We start from the raw sequence: 20,904 nt of genomic DNA, 5'->3' as shown, positions 1-20,904 counted from the left end.
TTGTCCAGTATATTATACTTAGCTATTACAGTAAACATAATGAGAAGGAATCAAACTAAGTCATTTTAGTAAAATGTGTAGATAATTCTATATTCACTATTTACCATAAGTCCAGATGATCCCTATTAGTTCCAGTATAGCTGCAATCAAAATGCCCCATCCAACACAGAAGTGGTCAATCAGATGAACCCAGTAAATTCCAGCCTACCAAAAAATATCAGTTACTTTTAAGTATATTTTTAATTATTTCTATGATTGATGAGGTACTCAAATTGAATCTTCTAATTTGATTTTAACATATGCTCCTTGGTTTCACCTCTGCCAAAATGTGAAAAGGAATGTTTTCAAATGTAAACACAAACGTGGCTTTAAATATCTCAAACAGGATGTACCTTTTATTCTATACTGAGTCACTGTTAAAAAATAAGCATTTAGAATAGTTGATTATCAAAATGATATGCAGTGTGTGCTGTGTAGTAGCTGCCAAGAAATACAGCCTATGTTTAAAGTATATAACTTTATTGTAATTGGGGAAACTGTCCATTATTGGGCTTTTTCCCCCTCTGCAAAATATACTTACTATTGAAATTGTGTTATACTGGGGAAAAAACCTGGGCTAAAACTCAGAAAATCTTGATGCAAGTCAGACTTGGACTTGTCACTAAACATCCTCTTAAACCTTGGCTTCCTCATTTAGATTATAAAGTACATTCCAACTAATATTTTGTCTATGAAAAAATACTGTAGTATACCTGAGTCACACAGACGAGGCCAAGGAGAAACAAAATGAAGCAGCAACCCAAAGTTATGGGAACCCTCATTTTCTTCATCACTTTGGGAAATAAATCTTGAATCGTTGTTGTAATCGTCTCTTCAGAAGGGAAAAAATGACATGTCAACTCATTTGCCAATAATTTTAATCACAGAAATCAACTTCTATTAATCAAATTTACAAATATGTGTTGAGAATATATGCTGGGCCCTACTTCTTACTTTTAAAAACCCACGGGGTCCTTTCTCTTGCCAGTGACCACTCATCAGTTCTGATAAAAATCAAATGGAGCTCTATTTGTTGTTTTTAGTCTGTTTTATAAGGTTTTTCATTGGTGGCAATTATAAGGTAACAGGTTCCCAAGGGCTGAAGTAGTTTGAAAGAGGGTTATAGGGAAGGAAGAATTCTAGTAGAACTTCTAAATAAGGTGAATATTTGAATAAATAACTTGGAGACAGAAAGGCCTTCTAGGTTTAAGAAATAAATGTGTTTGTGAAACAGGGTACTGGCTAAAAGTAGAAGGATATATGAGTAAAAGGATTAAGAAACATATTTGAGATTTTTGGAGGGCTTTGAAAGTCAACTAGAGGAAGCTGGACCTTATCCTGTAAACTATTAAAATGGTTTATGTAAGAGCACAATATGATGAAATTCAGAATCTTTAGGTGTGTACCCTAGGGGAAATCCCTATGTGTACACAGAACCATGTGCAAGAATAGTCATTGCAGCAGTGTGTGTAATTTTTAAAAATTGGAAATAATCCAAATGCCCATCATTATGGCAACAGATTGTGAATTAATTAGCACTATATGTCTATGTGTCAACATGGATTCATAATACATATAAAAAACAACTGTCAGAATGATATGTATGCTATGAAACTTCACATTTATGTGAAATTTTAAAAATTTATATGTTATTTATGGATACATATAAAATGTATACAAACATGGTCTGAATAACATACATAATCCATGGTGACAGTTGCTTCTAGGAAGGAAGAAATGTGAATTGTATTAGACAGAGAGACACAGGGGACTTCAAATTTATCTATAGCAGTTTAGTTTTCTAAAAAACATCTGAAGCAAATATAAAATATTAATCTCTGCACCTTTTGGGTGTCTGATACATGAGTACTTTGGATTTTTCCATATTTAAAACTTAAGTTAAAAGGAACTTTCAGAAAGATGATTCTGAGAGTAAAAGCTAGAGGGAGGCAACAAGGGTAAGAAAAGGATGTTTTTAAGTAGAGGAAACATGAGTAAAATATAAGAGGGATATGTTAACATTGGGAGTATTACTTACCAACGGAAGCAAACTGCGAGTCGAGACCCAAAGTCAAAAGCATGAAGAAAAATAATATGGACCAAAATGGCCCACCTCATATGGTATGCAGACCATGATATGCAAGTAATGCATTAAGATGCTTGAGGGGGGCTTCCCTGGTGGCGCAGTGGTTGAGAGTCCGTCTGCCGATGCAGGGGACGCGGGCTCATGCCCCGGTCCGGGAGGATCCCACATGCCTGCCGTGGAGCGGCTGGGCCCGTGAGCCATGGCCGCTGAGCCTGCACGTGCGGAGCCTGTGCTCCGCAACGGGAGAGGCCACAACGGTGAGAGGCCCGTGTACCGCAAAAAAAAAAAAAAAAAAAAAAAAAAGATGGTTGAGGGGATCAGGGAGGAGTGGGATATTGGGTCAGATTAAGGGAATCTGAAATGTGGTATTACCTGGGCTTTGGCTATCTGGGAGCGACTGAGGTAAACAAATTCACAAGGTATGAAGTGATTAGTCCTGGGATTGGGTCTTGTTTTATTTAGTACTTCTGAGTTGCTATGACAGAATATCATGGACTGAGTAGTTTAGAAAACATTAATTTCTCACACTTATGCAGGCTGGGAAGTCTAAGATCAAGGCACTGGCAGATGTGGCATCTGGTGAGGACCTGTTTCCCAGTTCACAGATAGCCATCTTCTTGCTGTGTCCTCACATGGCAGAAAGGGCAAGGGAGCTCTGTGGGTCTTTTTTATAAGGACACTCGTTCCTTTCATGAGGGCTTCAACCTTATGATCTAATCACCTCCAAAAGGCTCCACCTCCACATACTATCACATTGGGGATTAGGTTTTAACATATGATTTTGGTGGGGGATACAGATATTCAGTCTACAGCGTCTCTTATGGGAAGGTAAGTAATTTGATCTAATTATAGCTTTTTTCTAGGGGGTGGTCTCCTGTGGAATTTCTAGTATTGAGGCTGACAGTGTTGAGGGAGATTATTACATTAAGCACAAGAAACAATATATAACCCCCTTAGTCCTGCAGTGGGTAATGTTGCCACCTTGAGAGGGGTGGGCTTTCATGCAGCACAAGGAAACTGGAGCCCCCCCTTAAATCCAGTTCTGGAAGGAGGAAGTGGTCTTATCAAGAGTCTTTGGAGCTTTGAAAGACTAGTTTAAATACAGAAGTCCTCAGGGGCTTTTTTTTTTCTTTTTTTTTTTTTTGCAGTACGTGGGCCTCTCACTGTTGTGGCCTCTCCCGTTGCGGAGCACAGGCTCCAGACGCGCAGGCTCAGCGGCCATGGCTCACGGATCCAGCCGCTCCGCGGCATGTGGGATCTTCCCGGACTGGGGCTCGAACCCGTGTCCCCTGCATCAGCAGGCGGACTCTCAACCACTGCTCCACCAGGGAAGCCCTACTTCGTTTTTGAACTTGTTTTTGAAATGAATAATGGAGTGGTTGCAGCAACGATAAATCTTAACAAAAAATAGGGGGGAGCATTTTTAAAATTCAGTTTTTAACCAATTTAGAGTCTGTACTTCTACCATGTTTCAGCTTCCCGAAAATCCCAAACTCTCCCATCATCTCTAACTCTGAAACCAGGTGGGCGGTTACTAGGCGTTGCCTGGTTTCCTGAAAGCCGGTGTTACGGTGTTACGTCATCAGGTTGTGAGTAGCGCCCCGCTGCGTGTGCTTAATTGTGAGGTCACAAGCCCTCTCCGGCTGGACGCTGCCGCGCGTCCCAGTCGCACCAGGCGGTGCGGCGCCCTTAGCATACTGGTCAGCGGCTTCCGTGGTCTGGGCGGCTAGCAGCCCCCTGCTTCCCAAGCGCCAGCTGAGTGCTTTGGTGCCCCAGAAAAGTGAAGAGGCCGTAGAGGAGCCATGAGCGGAGTCCTGTTCCTGCTAGTGAGCTGCTTTCTGTTCGCCTTCACGTTTGTCTTCTGGAAAACCTTGTTTCAGGTAAAGTGTACAAGAGCAATTGGAATTAGATGAAGCTCGATGAATACGTGGACTGGGGAGGGGCCGTGTTTAAGAGAGTAGAAAGATAGTAAAATAAGAGTAAGGGGGAGGTCACCTCATTCCTTTTTCTTTTGAAAGAGCCCCAGATGTTGAGTTTTTACCCGCACACTTCTCTCATATTGACCAGTGGTTCCACAGCTGAAGTATGTTATAAAAAGCCCCAAGTCACTAAGTGATATGGTCAGCTTTTCACCCACCTGAAAAGTACAGCAGAAAGCACCCACTCCCCAGCACCAACTCCCATTTTAAGAATCTGTACTTTCTCTCTTCTTTGGCTTCTACTGCCACATGTGTTTCTGTTTGCCTCTTCCTCCCTTGTATTTGCCGTTTCAGCCATCTTTATAGGAGCTTTTGGGGGCATTCACAAGTAATTAAGGTCAAAATGTGGGTTTCCCGGTGATATTTAAAGTTCCAAGTGAAGTGCCTTTAGATAGGAATCAGACAGGATCCAAGTATAGACCTACTAGATTGCCCAAGAAATGTAAGCCAAGGGTATGGCATTTGGGCATTAAAAGACTACTTTGTCTGTGTTTGGGAAGGGCATATTTCCAAATCAGTGTATTCATTCAACAGATTTTTAACCTTCGGGGAGGACAATCAGTTCATTTTGGTAAACCAAGACTAAGGATGTTATTTGGTGGTATGTGGATATTACTAAACTCAATAAACTACATGTGTATAATTTCCTTCCCTTACAGAGAAACACTGGTGGGGCTTCCCCTGTGGCGCAGGACACGGGTCTGCGCCCCTGTCCGTGCCCCGGTCCGCGCCTCCGTCCGCGCCCCGGTCTGCGCCCCAGTCCGTGCCCCGGTCCAAGAGGATCCTGCATGCCGCGGAGCGGAAGAAACTAAAAACAAGAAAAAGAGAAACACTGGTGAAATGTCATCAAAATCGACTTCTCTTGTGCTGGTGAGATCATCCTCTTCCACTCAGTCAACTAAGAGCAATACTGATAAGTGTCTTTCAGTCAACAGTCAATGGAGTATTAATCTCCAAAACTCGATAGCCATGGAGTGGAAAATATTTGTAAACCTCAGCATCGTGGAATACAATCTGGCTGAATTGGAACGATTCCTAGTTACTAAGGGTTTAAATCCTGCATTAAGTTAACCGGAACTCCACTAACAAGCCTACAGAATGTAATGACACTGGAGGCAATCATTAAAGGCACTTTGAGTGGATTCATTTGATTATATGTGTTTAATTATAAATGAATTATTATTTAAAAAGGGGAGGAGAGGGCTTCCCTGGTGGCGCAGTGGTTGAGAGTCCGCCTGCCGATGCAGGGGGACACGGGTTCGTGCCCCGGTCTGGGAAGATCCCACATGGCACGGAGCGGCTGGGCCCGTGAGCCATGGCCGCTGAGCCTGCGCGTCCGGAGCCTGTGCTCCGCAATGGGAGAGGCCACAACAGTGAGAGGCCCACATTTAAAGAACTGATTATGTTGCTAATATATATTTCACTGGGAAAGGAATGAAAGCACAATAGAAAAAGAAACAGTTCGAGTTGTTTTCTTTTTAATAAGCTACACTAAAAAGAATATTGAGATACAGTGATTTTAATTTCACTCAAGTGTGAAAAACAGTTTTTTCTAATGGTTTACAATACAATACTGTAAACGTTTCCAAGTTTGCATTAAAGTAAATGGGATTTGATGGAACGCTTTCCATTATGCAGAATAGTCTTTCTTACCACTGCTGAATCTGTGTAATAATAATACTAAGAGCTATCATTGAGCACCCTAAAATGTGCCAGGCACTCTGTTAAGACCTGTACTTTACACAATTGTAAAGATAGTCACAGAAACTCTTAACTACTCTTTGTAGTCAGCTCTTGAAGTGGATTTCTTTTCCCGTACCAGCACTACCACCAATTAGATATTATCAGTATTTCATTAGAAGTGTGCCTAAATCTTCCCTGAACTGTAAGAGTCTTCGTAGAAAATTACATGCATTTTTTTATTTGGTGAAAAATCCACACCTCAAATAACACCAAAATATAAGGGTAGAATGCATGTAATATAATATGGATTAAAGTTAACATCTAAGCTGTAGTTATCTATTTCAAATAGTATTTTATAAAATCCAGTATAATTGAGGAATTCACAATCTGTTGACATTCACTAACAGTATTTGATCTACGCTCAAAGAAAACCCTCAAAATATCTAACACGAGTTCATCTTATATATGTACATAATTCACTGAGGTTTTTCAGTTACAGGCCTACCTATTTACCTACCTTCATGCCCCCTCCCCCCAAAATAAGTTACCAGTGTAAATTAAAGAAACCCCTTAATCCCTTACTCCTTTAATCTTCAATCAAAAGGAAGAGGAAAAGGAATTTAAAATGTATAAGAAATTAAGGCTTAAAATTATTCTTTTATTCCTCATTTGACAAGAACAAAAAGCCAGCAGTAGTATATGTGGTTCTTAAACTTTTCTGAGTCACAGATCACTTTTGATATTCTGGTGAAAACTATGTACTCTCGCCCTAGAAAAATGCATACAGACATACACGTAAAAAAATATTACATGTAATTTCAGCTTCCTACATTCTCTGAAGCCCAGCTTAAGAACCTTAAGAATAAATGAAAAGTTTCTTACATAGTTAGGTAATGGTCACGATCCTAGGCTGTGATAGTAAACCAGTTGTCAGTGATATATAGTCAATGTATAAACCTATTAGTGGATGGATCTAGAGACTGTCATACAGAGTGAAGTCAGTCAGAAAGAGAAAAACAAATATCATATATTAACGCATATATGTGGAACCTAGAAAAACCTAGACACAGATGTGGAGGACAAACGTACGGACACCGAGGGGGGAAAGTGGTGGGGGTGGTGGTGGGATGAATTGTGAGACTGGGATTGACATGTATACACTAATATGTATAAAATGGATAACTAATAAGAACCTGCTGTATAAAAAATAAATGAAATTAAATTTTTTTAAAAAGTGGATGGAGCACTTAGAACTCCCATGAGTTGTCAAAAAAAAATCTACGAGTGATATAATATGTTTTCATTATCTTTTGTAAGCAAACTGGGATATAGGACTTTCTAATTTGGCTGCCCTCATTCTTGACAAGTTTCACACGTTTATCTCCTGTAAGTATGTAAATAAGTTACCACCCATAAGTAGTAACTTATTCGGAGAAGACAAAATCATTCTACTTGATCTATTAACTAGAAGTAATCAAAGCTTCTGGATTCCATTTTCTAGATTCATCACTTACTGGCCATAGGATCCTTAGTTTTCTGTCTTACGTCACTATTTGTAAAGAAAGAATGTAACCACTAAGTTCACCTAGAAAAAGTGAGCCATGAATACATGAAGTTTTTAGACATATGAACCAAAAGTATTAAGCTACAGTCATCATAGTATATACACAGTCCATTTTGTTCCTATATATGGCATTTCTAATTAAGTGAGGCTTTCAATTTTAACACTGTCTTTTAAATATATTGATTTATTTTCCCCAGCTTTATGGAAAGGAAGGATTATGTACTAAGAAAATGTAAGCAAGTGATATTTAAAAACTTGTATAATAGAAAATATAATTATTTTCTAAATAACCAGTTCAAAATAAAGCCTTCAATATATTAGAAAAATATTATTTTTAATATTTTATTGTGAAATAGAGGCAGCTATGTGTGTGTTAAGATAATCTTAAAAGAAATATAATAATCACATTGCTAAACATTAGTAGATTCACATTTTTATATTACATTCCTGCTTAAATAGGGAAAAAAAGCTCATCATACTATTATGAACCTAGTATATACGTGTTTCTACTCAACATTCAAATAAATAAAACTTTCCTCTATTCTAAAATAATCATGTTACACAACCACATATTTTTAAAAACTAGATCTCATTCTGGTTTTCTACTGCCACTAACGGTAGGTATTTCATGGTCAGTCTCTTTTTTAGGATCTACCATATTTTTATACCTTTCCCCACGATGTCTTTCTTTCCAGGTATGGCCCCCAGTTAGGAGCTGGTCTGCAGCAGCTTACAATACGCTGAAAAGCAAAGAAAAAAAATGAAAATTTAGAGTGTTAAGTCTCCTTGCTAACCAAAATGAAATAAGAACCGTAGAAAAGTAAAAAATGATCATCTAAATTCTTAATATACTGTCTACCAAAAAAAATGACACTCAAATGTAACCAATTGTTAATAGAATTGTATGAACTACAAAGCCAAGATAATTGAGTATGTAAATGATTTCAAAAGAAAGTGTTTTGTGAACCCATTCAAGCAACAATATCACTTCATATACTTTCACTGAATTCTCAGACATTTCTATCCTGGCCTTAGGGTGAGGGTTAAGTGAGGATCTAAACCAGTGTATGCCTGGGAAGTTTCAAGAACCAAAGAGAGGGTCAAGCCATTGATCTAGATCCACAAAGCACTCACCTAGATCTTGAACCCAATCTGCCTGCTGAGCCTACCCTGTCATTGTCCTATTGAGATGTCATAATCAACTCCCCTAGACCTCCATGGAAGAGGGATAACTCAGGGTCTAGACTGGGTTCAAGAAATTTACCAGAGTTTTTCCAGTTTTAACATGCTATTACAGTATGTATTATAACCAGATGAAGTTTTAAGGGTGAAAATTATAGATATAAAGGAAAAAGGTCATTTGCTTTGTGTCATCTCAGTAGAACTCAGTACGGGTATAGATACCATAACTTTTAAAGTATAAATAATATTAACATGCTTACTTGAAGGATGGTTCCTTCAGCTTGAATTATTTTTATAATAGCCATAATTGGAATCCAAATAATGCAGAAAATAATCATACGCCAGCCTAGAGCAACTCCCCAGTCAGGGTATGGAATTTGGGCATAATTAGGTCTATGAAATTGTACCAATGACCAGATCAAGATTGCCTGTGAAAGTAAAATACGAAAAGAAAATGGTAAAGATTAAGCTTTGTCGCACTAATGATTTCATTTGCACTAAGTATTAGCAATTTGATTCCATTCCTTATCTAAAGCAATTAAAATGAAAATACATTCAAGCCAACTAAGATAATCAGGTAACTAGCCAGAAGATAAAATACTAAATGAACCAATCTAAATAACTTGTATTTGGCTCTGAATAGATTCTTCCAAAATTAGCACTTCCATATACTTATAAAAGATACAAATACTTGTACAACATGTATTTCAATAAAATACTGAAATACAACATGTATTTCACTTATAATAGCATGGTTTTATTCTGTTCTATAAGCTAGCCAGCATATCAATCAATTCAATGAGAATGTAAAGTACACTTTAGTGAACATGCTCTGCACCTTGCTTAGCAGTTGTTTCTATTATTTTCTACTACACAGAGCACCCCTTACTCCACACCCAAAACACACACGCATTCACACATGGGTACATAATTACCAAAGAACGCTTCACTTTCTTATTGAGAAAAAAACAAGCTCAATATATGTTTGGGCAAAACAATGACTCTTCAAGATGAAAACTAAGGCCAAGTTTTTTAAAAAGTGTTTAAAAAAAACCTACTAGAATGTTGCAGCATTAAAACTAATTATTTAGAAATCTATATAGCAAACAAAACAAAATGAGCAAAAACTAAAAAGTCATCTAGTAGTTCCTCTAAATTTACCTGTCTTGAATTTTATAGATATTCAAGTTTAATTTAGAATTAAATAGATTAATTTCTTTCATTTCATTAGATTAATTTAAGTTTATTTCACAATTACCATAATTTTACATAACTACAAGAGAATGGCTGAGGGATAGTGGAATCTAATATATATGACTTTATACAAAATAGATGATAATGTATATCATTTAATATCTAATACTTTTGCATTTTAAAGTAAATCCAGTTGTCAAACCTAGTAATCAGTGAAAATTAGCTGGCTAAAAAGTCTAGCTAGATCTTCTAAGTTGGTAAAGCACTTATATTATTATGGAGACTTGTGGAGACTTGTGAAGTAAGGAAAACAATATTTAGTAGCACTGTGAAAATCATTTAGCAAGAATATGGAGCATACAAATATTTTATTTCAGCACACCCAGTTCCCAACCGCTCACTACTTGAACCTGACCTTATAATGTTAAAAACACCCTCTAAAACAAATTCTAGATCAAATTATGTAATGGCCTTTTCTAGGAAAACCTTTGAAGCATGGGGGCAGTGAGAACCAAAGCATCCTCTATAAGGCTTTGCCACTGCCCCACCCCCACCATTATCTCTAGTCCATAGAAATTCTCTGTCCCATTAAGTGTTTATTTTGGCATTCAGCCTTTTACTGTCCTGAGCTTTTATTTAAGGATATCATGTCTATATGTCATGTTTCTCCAAGAAGACATCTTTTGCTTTCCCCCAGCTCCTAAATAGCACCAATTTTTAACATAAACTATTGCCTCTATTGACACACGTGAGTTTCTTTTAGTAATTTCAGATACTAAACACTTCACATAAAAAAATATGCATTAACAACCGAGTGTTGTTTCTTAGCAATTAGTATATTTAGATTGAATTCCTTGAAGGCAGAGACTGGGTCTTAAGCAGAGAGGTTAAGAACATTGTAGATGGCTCAGCATATTTTTTAGGGAATGAGCAAATGACTGGCTTTTAAAAATGTATCCTATTGATAATTTTTAAGTATCTAGGACCTTTAAGTCTATAGGAGCCTGGTTATTTTCTCAAATGGTAACTGTTTAAGCCTATGGCCTCAAAACTAAAACTACAAAGAAAGGCACTGTAATTTAGCCAACTTGGAGGCGCCAGTCATGAAGTAAAAGTTGAAAATCATTACTTTATGACATTAATTTGCCTTACTCTATTCAGTGTGAATAATTCAAGTTTACCTTAGAAGTGTTTAAATATATATATTATTGATACCAAATTCATGGCATGTTAATACTTACCGTCAAAAGGATAGGCGTAATGAAAAACCAGCAAGCTCTCCACCATAGCCAGAATATCCACCTTTTTGCTCCAGTCATCATTTCTATATCTTCAATGAATCTGTTGCCTCCTAAAAACAACAAAGAGTGCATTCAGCCCTTATTTATACTTTCATTCATTAATCATTGTGGCCCCAAGTCATCTTTCTATGTCTAAACGTTTCTAATACTACAGCAATGAAGCATATATATACCTTTCACTACATTTTATTCATAATAAATTTTTGTCCAGTATATTATACTTAGCTATTACAGTAAACATAATGAGAAGGAATCAAACTAAGTCATTTTAGTAAAATGTGTAGATAATTCTATAGTCACTATTTACCATAAATCCAGATGATCCCTATTAGTTCCAGTATAGCTGCAATCAAAATGCCCCATCCAACACAGAAGTGGTCAATCAGATGAACCCAGTAAATTCCAGCCTACCAAAAAATATCAGTTACTTTTAAGTATATTTTTAATTATTTCTATGATTGATGAGGTACTCAAATTGAATCTTCTAATTTGATTTTAACATATGCTCCTTGGTTTCACCTCTGCCAAAATGCGAAAAGGAATGTTTTCAAATGTAAACACAAACGTGGCTTTAAATATCTCAAACAGGATGTACCTTTTATTCTATACTGAGTCACTGTTAAAAAATAAGCATTTAGAATAGTTGATTATCAAAATGATATGCAGTGTGTGCTGTGTAGTAGCTGCCAAGAAATACAGCCTATGTTTAAAGTATATAACTTTATTGTAATTGGGGAAACTGTCCATTATTGGGCTTTTTCCCCCTCTGCAAAATATACTTACTATTGAAATTGTGTTATACTGGGGAAAAAACCTGGGCTAAAACTCAGAAAATCTTGATGCAAGTCAGACTTGGACTTGTCACTAAACATCCTCTTAAACCTTGGCTTCCTCATTTAGATTATAAAGTACATTCCAACTAATATTTTGTCTATGAAAAAATACTGTAGTATACCTGAGTCACACAGACGAGGCCAAGGAGAAACAAAATGAAGCAGCAACCCAAAGTTATGGGAACCCTCATTTTCTTCATCACTTTGGGAAATAAATCTTGAATCGTTGTTGTAATCGTCTCTTCAGAAGGGAAAAAATGACATGTCAACTCATTTGCCAATAATTTTAATCACAGAAATCAACTTCTATTAATCAAATTTACAAATATGTGTTGAGAATATACGCTGGGCCCTACTTCTTACTTTTAAAAATCCACGGGGTCCTTTCTCTTGCCAGTGACCACTCATCAGTTCTGATAAAACTCAAATGGAGCTCTATTTGTTGTTTTTAGTCTGTTTTATAAGGTTTTTCATTGGTAGCAATTATAAGGTAACAGGTTCCCAAGGGCTGAAGTAGTTTGAAAGAGGGTTATAGGGAAGGAAGAATTCTAGTAGAACTTCTAAATAAGGTGAATATTTGAATAAATAACTTGGAGACAGAAAGGCCTTCTAGGTTTAAGAAATAAATGTGTTCGTGAAACAGGGTACTGGCTAAAAGTAGAAGGATATATGAGTAAAAGGATTAAGAAACATATTTGAGATTTTTGGAGGGCTTTGAAAGTCAACTAGAGGAAGCTGGACCTTATCCTGTAAACTATTAAAATGGTTTATGTAAGAGCACAATATGATGAAATTCAGAATCTTTAGGTGTGTACCCTAGGGGAAATCCCTATGTGTACGCAGAACCATGTGCAAGAATAGTCATTGCAGCAGTGTGTGTAATTTTTAAAAATTGGAAATAATCCAAATGCCCATCATTATGTCAACAGATTGTGAATTAATTGGCACTATATGTCTATGTGTCAACATGGATTCATAATACATATAAAAAACAACTGTCAGAATGATATGTATGCTATGAAACTTCACATTTATGTGAAATTTTAAAAATTTATATGTTATTTATGGATACATATAAAATGTATACAAACATGGTCTGAATAACATACATAATCCATGGTGACAGTTGCTTCTAGGAAGGAAGAAATGTGAATTGTATTAGACAGAGAGACACAGGGGACTTCAAATTTATCTATAACAGTTTAGTTTTCTAAAAAACATCTGAAGCAAATATAAAATATTAATCTCTGCTCCTTTTGGGTGTCTGATACATGAGTACTTTGGATTTTTCCATATTTAAAACTTAAGTTAAAAGGAACTTTCAGAAAGATGATTCTGAGAGTAAAAGCTAGAGGGAGGCAACAAGGGTAAGAAAAGGATGTTTTTAAGTAGAGGAAACATGAGTAAAATATAAGAGGGATATGTTAACATTGGGAGTATTACTTACCAACGGAAGCAAACTGCGAGTCGAGACCCAAAGTCAAAAGCATGAAGAAAAATAATATGGACCAAAATGGCCCACCTCATATGGTATGCAGACCATGATATGCAAGTAATGCATTAAGATGCTTGAGGGGGGCTTCCCTGGTGGCGCAGTGGTTGAGAGTCCGTCTGCCGATGCAGGGGACGCGGGCTCATGCCCCGGTCCGGGAGGATCCCACATGCCTGCCGTGGAGCGGCTGGGCCCGTGAGCCATGGCCACTGAGCCTGCACGTCCGGAGCCTGTGCTCCGCAACGGGAGAGGCCACAACGGTGAGAGGCCCGTGTACCGCAAAAAAAAAAAAAAAAAAAAAAAAAAAAGATGGTTGAGGGGATCAGGGAGGAGTGGGATATTGGGTCAGATTAAGGGAATCTGAAATGTGGTATTACCTGGGCTTTGGCTATCTGGGAGCGACTGAGGTAAACAAATTCACAAGGTATGAAGTGATTAGTCCTGGGATTGGGTCTTGTTTTATTTAGTACTTCTGAGTTGCTATGACAGAATATCATGGACTGAGTAGTTTAGAAAACATTAATTTCTCACACTTATGCAGGCTGGGAAGTCTAAGATCAAGGCACTGGCAGAGGTGGCATCTGGTGAGGACCTGTTTCCCAGTTCACAGATAGCCATCTTCTTGCTGTGTCCTCACATGGCAGAAAGGGCAAGGGAGCTCTGTGGGTCTTTTTTATAAGGACACTCGTTCCTTTCATGAGGGCTTCAACCTTATGATCTAATCACCTCCAAAAGGCTCCACCTCCACATACTATCACATTGGGGATTAGGTTTTAACATATGATTTTGGTGGGGGATACAGATATTCAGTCTACAGCGTCTCTTATGGGAAGGTAAGTAATTTGATCCAATTATAGCTTTTTTCTAGGGGGTGGTCTCCTGTGGAATTTCTAGTATTGAGGCTGACAGTGTGGAGGGAGATTATTACATTAAGCACAAGAAACAATATATAACCCCCTTAGTCCTGCAGTGGGTAATGTTGCCACCTTGAGAGGGGTGGGCTTTCATGCAGCACAAGGAAACTGGAGCCCCCCCTTAAATCCAGTTCTGGAAGGAGGAAGTGGTCTTATCAAGAGTCTTTGGAGCTTTGAAAGACTAGTTTAAATACAGAAGTCCTCAGGGGCTTTTTTTTTCCTTTTTTTTCTTTTTTTTGCAGTACGTGGGCCTCTCACTGTTGTGGCCTCTCCCGTTGCGGAGCACAGGCTCCAGACGCGCAGGCTCAGCGGCCATGGCTCACGGGTCCAGCCGCTCCGCGGCATGTGGGATCTTCCCGGACTGGGGCTCGAACCCGTGTCCCCTGCATCAGCAGGCGGACTCTCAACCACTGCTCCACCAGGGAAGCCCTACTTCGTTTTTGAACTTGTTTTTGAAATGAATAATGGAGTGGTTGCAGCAACGATAAATCTTAACAAAAAAATAGGGGGGAGCATTTTTAAAATTCAGTATTTAACCAATTTAGAGTCTGTACTTCTACCATGTTTCAGCTTCCCGAAAATCCCAAACTCTCCCATCATCTCTAACTCTGAAACCAGGTGGGCGGTTACTAGGCGTTGCCTGGTTTCCTGAAAGCCGGTGTTACGGTGTTACATCATCAGGTTGTGAGTAGCGCCCCGCTGCGTGTGCTTAATTGTGAGGTCACAAGCCCTCTCCGGCTGGACGCTGCCGCGCGTCCCAGTCGCACCAGGCGGTGCGGCGCCCTTAGCGTACTGGTCAGCGGCTTCCGTGGTCTGGGCGGCTAGCAGCCCCCTGCTTCCCAAGCGCCAGCTGAGTGCTTTGGTGCCCCAGAAAAGTGAAGAGGCCGTAGAGGAGCCATGAGCGGAGTCCTGTTCCTGCTAGTGAGCTGCTTTCTGTTCGCCTTCACGTTTGTCTTCTGGAAAACCTTGTTTCAGGTAAAGTGTACAAGAGCAATTGGAATTAGATGAAGCTCGATGAATACGTGGACTGGGGAGGGGCCGTGTTTAAGAGAGTAGAAAGATAGTAAAATAAGAGTAAGGGGGAGGTCACCTCATTCCTTTTTCTTTTGAAAGAGCCCCAGATGTTGAGTTTTTACCCGCACACTTCTCTCATATTGACCAGTGGTTCCACAGCTGAAGTATGTTATAAAAAGCCCCAAGTCACTAAGTGATATGGTCAGCTTTTCACCCACCTGAAAAGTACAGCAGAAAGCACCCACTCCCCAGCACCAACTCCCATTTTAAGAATCTGTACTTTCTCTCTTCTTTGGCTTCTACTGCCACATGTGTTTCTGTTTGCCTCTTCCTCCCTTGTATTTGCCGTTTCAGCCATCTTTATAGGAGCTTTTGGGGGCATTCACAAGTAATTAAGGTCAAAATGTGGGTTTCCCGGTGATATTTAAAGTTCCAAGTGAAGTGCCTTTAGATAGGAATCAGACAGGATCCAAGTATAGACCTACTAGATTGCCCAAGAAATGTAAGCCAAGGGTATGGCATTTGGGCATTAAAAGGCTACTTTAATTTTTTTTTCCTCAGTCTGTGTTTGGGAAGGGCATATTTCCAAATCAGTGTATTCATTCAACAGATTTTTAATCTTGGGGGAGGACCATCAGTTCATTTTGGTAAACCAAGACTAAGGATGTTATTTGGTGGTATGTGGATATTACTAAACTCAATAAACTACATTTGTATAATTTCCTTCCCTTACAGAGAAACACTGGTGGGGCTTCCCATGTGGCGCAGGACACGGGTCTGCGCCCCGGTCCGCGCCTCCGTCCGCGCCCCGGTGCGCGCTCCCGTCCGTGCCCCGGTCCGCGCTTCCCTCCGCGCCCCGGTCCGCGCCCAGGTCCAAGAGGATCCTGCATGCCGCGGAGCGGAAGAAACTAAAAACAAGAAAAAGAGGAACACTGGTGAAATGTCATCAAAATCGACTTCTCTTGTGCTGGTGAGATCATCCTCTTCCACTCAGTCAACTAAGAGCAATACTGATAAGTGTCTTTCAGTCAACTGTCAATGGGCTATTAATCTCCAAAACTCGATAGCCATGGAGTGGAAAATATTTGTAAACCTCAGCATCGTGGAATACAATGTGGCTGAATTGGAACGATTCCTAGTTACTAAGGGTTTAAATCCTGCATTAAGTTAACCGGAACTCCACTAACAAGCCTACAGAATGTAATGACACTGGAGGCAATCATTAAAGGCACTTTGAGTGGATTCATTTGATTATACGTGTTTAATTATAAATGAATTATTATTTAAAAAGGGGAGGAGAGGGCTTCCCTGGTGGCACAGTGGTTGAGAGTCCGCCTGCCGATGCAGGAGGACACGGGTTCCTGCCCCGGTCTGGGAAGATCCCACATGGCACGGAGCGGCTGGGCCCGTGAGCCATGGCCGCTGAGCCTGCGCGTCCGGAGCCTGTGCTCCGCAATGGGAGAGGCCACAACAGTGAGAGGCCCACATTTAAAGAACTGATTATGTTGCTAATATATATTTCACTGGGAAAGGAATGAAAGCCCAATAGAAAAAGAAAAAAAGATATACAGTATAGTGATTCAGTATTTTTTGCAGATTATACTCCATTATAGGTTATTACAAGGTAATGGGTGTAATTTTAGTGCCGTTTTAATTATTATATGGATACCTGCAAAATTGTATGTAATGAAACTATAAATTGAATCTTATTTTCTATTTGTTTTTTTGTTTGTTTTTATTTTTTACTTATTTTAAACATTTTATCAAGAAGGCACTTTTTTATATACAGCAGGTTCTTATTAGTCATCAATTTTATATACATCAGTGTATACATGTGAATCCAAATCGCCCAATTCATTCTATTTGATGTATGTTACCTTTAGAGATGCTTTATTAAAAAATTTCAGTCATGTTATATGATACTCAGTTTTAAGTATTTTAAGTTTCTCCAACCTCCCAGAGGACTGATCTAGGAGTCAGGGTAATTAGCTTCTAGCCTAGGCTCTGCCACTTCCTAATGATTCGATCTTCTGCAAGACATAACATTTCTGTGCATCAATCCACTCCTCTGTAAATGAGGAGCTGGATACTAGATGATCTCCAAAGACTTTCTAGTCCTAACATTCTATTCTCATTCATCAATCTCTCCATCAAATGATACTAACCATAAATAGAAATTTAATAAGAAAGTCCTACTTAAAACAACCCTAGAACTCTGTTCCTGAGAATCTTTAGCCAGATAATTAAGCATCCCTAGTTAATGTCTTTAAAGTTAGGAAGTTCACTAATCAGATTCCTTTCAAGTTGGACACAGCTGTATACTCAAGTCAGTTGTGTTTCTATCTGTATGATATTTGTGCGTTTTAAAAATTCAGACCTAATAGTGTAATTTTACGTGGATTAATTTTTATATATAGTCTCTCATATATTCATATATACATATTAACACACACATGTATATATATATGTATGTGTATATAGATATACATACACACAAATGAAGATAATGCATGTAAAGTGCATAGCATGATGCCTGATATTTGCAATTGTGCAGTAAGTATTTCCTATTAAGGACTAAACAAAATTTGGAAAAGATATTCTTAAACAAGTGTTCTGTAATATACTGCTGTTTCTGAGATCATCTAAGAATTATTAAATCATTAAAACATTCAAGTTATATAAGATGAAATGAGAAAGAAAACACAATACCCTAAATCTTGAGTGCTTTAATTGCTGTAAAATGTATCAGTGTTTCTTAAATGAGCTATATTGAGTTAATCAAAGTTAATAATATATAGCATTACATACCTGATTTTACAACTTGAGAGACTTCCTTTCCAGATATATGAGCCATGTGTCCCAATATAGAAAAAATAGCAAATCCAGCGAACACACTAGTGAGGCAATTTGTCAAACAAATTACAATGGCATCTGAGAAGCAGTTGTTATTGAACTTATTGTAAGATGACAGAGCAACTAAACCACCCCAAGCCACTGACAAGGAATAAAATATCTGTGTGGCAGCATCTTTCCAAACCTACAAGAGAAAATAATATTTAAAAACACACTCTTAATTTTTCATTTGTATAAAATATTTCATATATACAAATGAATAAATATTCATACAAGAACAAAATAAATACCCAAGTACCCACTACTCAGCTTAAGAAATAAAATGTTACTAGTCTATTAAAGCCTCCCTGTGCCCCTTCCTGATCATATCACTCTTCCAACCTCAGTGGTAACTGCTATCCTGACTTCTGTGTTTATCATTTCTTCAATTTTCTTTATATTTTTACTAACCTAAACAATATGGCATTTAGCTTTACATGTTTCTGAGTTTATAGAAAAGTTTTCTTAAAGCATAGAAACTTATACAACCTGCTTTTTACATTCAGTAGTGTATGAGATTTATCCATTATCAAATTGAACCACATGAAATTTCAATTTTGTAAGTCAAAAATGAAAGAATATAGGCAAATTCATATGGTTCAATTAAATGTATGTAGTTCTGAACATTTTTTTCCACTGCTGTATTGCCCCACTAAATATTGCCAAATTGTGCTCCAAAGTAGTTGCATCACTTTGCACTGCCACCAGCTGGTATGAGAGTTCCCATTCCCCTACATCCTTGCCAACACTGGTCAGAATTTTTAATACTGTCCAAACGAGTGGCTGTGAAATGAGTTTTGATAACCCTAAGTACTTTATAAGGTTTAGCATGTTTTTATGTGTATATATATATTCCATAGTCTTTTCCTGTGAAATTCCTGTTCATACTTTTTGCCAATTTTTTGTTTGGGTTATTCGCCTTATTTGAGCTCTAGGAATTCTTTATGTAGTTCAGATTCTAATCCTTTAGCTGTTATATATGTTAGTTTTTTTCTCCCAATTTGTGGCTTATATTTTTCACCTCTTAACATTGTGTCCTTTGACGAACCAAAGATTTTGTTTTAATGTAACTGAAGGTATTCATCTTTGCTTTTATGTATTGTTCTTGATTTCTCTGACTTAAAAAAAGAATCCTTAGCCCAAGGTCATAAAGCTACTATCCTATATCTTCTTCTAAAAGACTTAAAGTTTTGCTTATATCCTTAAGTTTTCAGTTCACCTGAAATTGATATTATGCATATTAAATTAGAAATCCCAACACACTGTTTTCTAAATGGAATATCAATTATCTGAAGATAATTGATATTATCAATTATGTCCAAAGATAATTGATATTTTCAATTATATCATTTGGATATCAATTTTATATCAATTGGATAGTCCATCCCTTTCCCACTGACCTGCATCCCCACCTCTGCCACATATCAAGTTCCATAGGTTCATGAATCTGTTTCCGAGATTACTATTCTGTGCCACAGGTCTGTATGTCTATACCTAGGCTAACACCACATTGTTTTTATACCTATAGCATTATAATATTGTTTCATATCTGGTAGGACAAGTCTTCCTCACTTCCTCAGAAACACCTTGCTTTTTTGCCTTTTCTCCTTTGCATAAATTTTAGAATAAATTTTCAAGTTCCATGGAAACGGTGCTGGGAATTTGGTTGCAATTCTATTTACTCCACATATCAACTTGGGGACAATAAAAACATTAATTCTTAACAAGGGTGGTACTAGGCAGTTTTTGAAGAATGATGATACATTTAGGCATCCCCTCAGTCATCCAGTACCCTCATTCCATGTTTTGATTAGAGCCTCACGTGGCTGGCCTCATCTCTCCATCTAATTCGACCCCTTTATCATTCCCCCTTTCACAATTTGCCCCTCCTATGTCTCTGCTAAAGGACAATAATAAATCTTAGAAACAAACCTATGTAAATCCATTTTAATAGTAAAATTCTGTAGATATAACATTACCCCAAAGAAAAATCTAATTGTGAAGACTACACATAATAGGGCTGGCACATATGTAGGCAAAAGTGTGCTTTTAGTCCATCTGAAAACAGGACTGGTCAGTGGAAGGCAAGCCGTATAACATGCTGACTAACAGTTCTTGCTCTGGAGTCAAAAAGAATGAAGCCTAAATCCAGTACATCTCACTTTCATTGAATTTGATTTATTTAACATCTTCAAGCCTGTTTCATCATCTATAAAGTAGAGATGATGATGATGATAATAATAGTAGTAATAATTATATGTCCTAGGAAGGATATGAGAATTAAATGAGATAACATATGTAAAGCAATTAGTAGGATACTCAGTGATAACTATTATTGTTTTTATGGAAAAGAAACATAAATTGATACTCAGTTTCTTTTGTGGAAGTTAAAAACAATAATTTTCTCCTTGAAAGATATGTAATCTATTTCCAATTTCAATTGAAATAAAGTTGTTAGGAGTGAAATAAATACTTACTAGGTCTTCAGAATACAGCTTGATGTTAGATTATTATTACATTTTATTTCTCACATGATTTTGTTATATAGAAGTGAAATATATATATAATATATATACTGGCAGGAAGCCAGTAGGAAGTAAAATGGATGGATAAATAGATGGATAGATAGACAGCTAGATCACGGTTAGTTCACTTATATATAACAAAATCATGTGAGAAAAAAATGCTCTTTTATTTCTTAGGCGGTTGTACATATTAAGAAATGAACAAC

The 20,904-nt window shown here is 37.7% G+C and overlaps 1 protein-coding gene across 1 annotated transcript in view; it reads right to left on the bottom strand.

Annotated features, from left to right (window-relative positions):
* LOC307069816 (sodium- and chloride-dependent neutral and basic amino acid transporter B(0+)-like) overlaps positions 1-20,904 on the bottom strand; it is a gene marked incomplete at both ends in the record, with an annotated part of 54,918 nt that overhangs the window by 21,842 nt on the left and 12,172 nt on the right. Inside the window, 1 exon segment of the mRNA XM_079728126.1 lies at positions 18,086-18,318. Coding sequence (XP_079584252.1) covers positions 18,086-18,318 — 233 coding nt within the window.

This window comes from Hyperoodon ampullatus, assembly GCF_949752795.1.
Source record: "Hyperoodon ampullatus genome assembly, chromosome: X".
Taxonomy (NCBI): Eukaryota; Metazoa; Chordata; class Mammalia; order Artiodactyla; family Ziphiidae; genus Hyperoodon; species Hyperoodon ampullatus.
The sequence above is the reverse complement of the archived record's forward strand: the minus strand, read 5'-3'. Positions and strand labels throughout refer to the sequence as shown.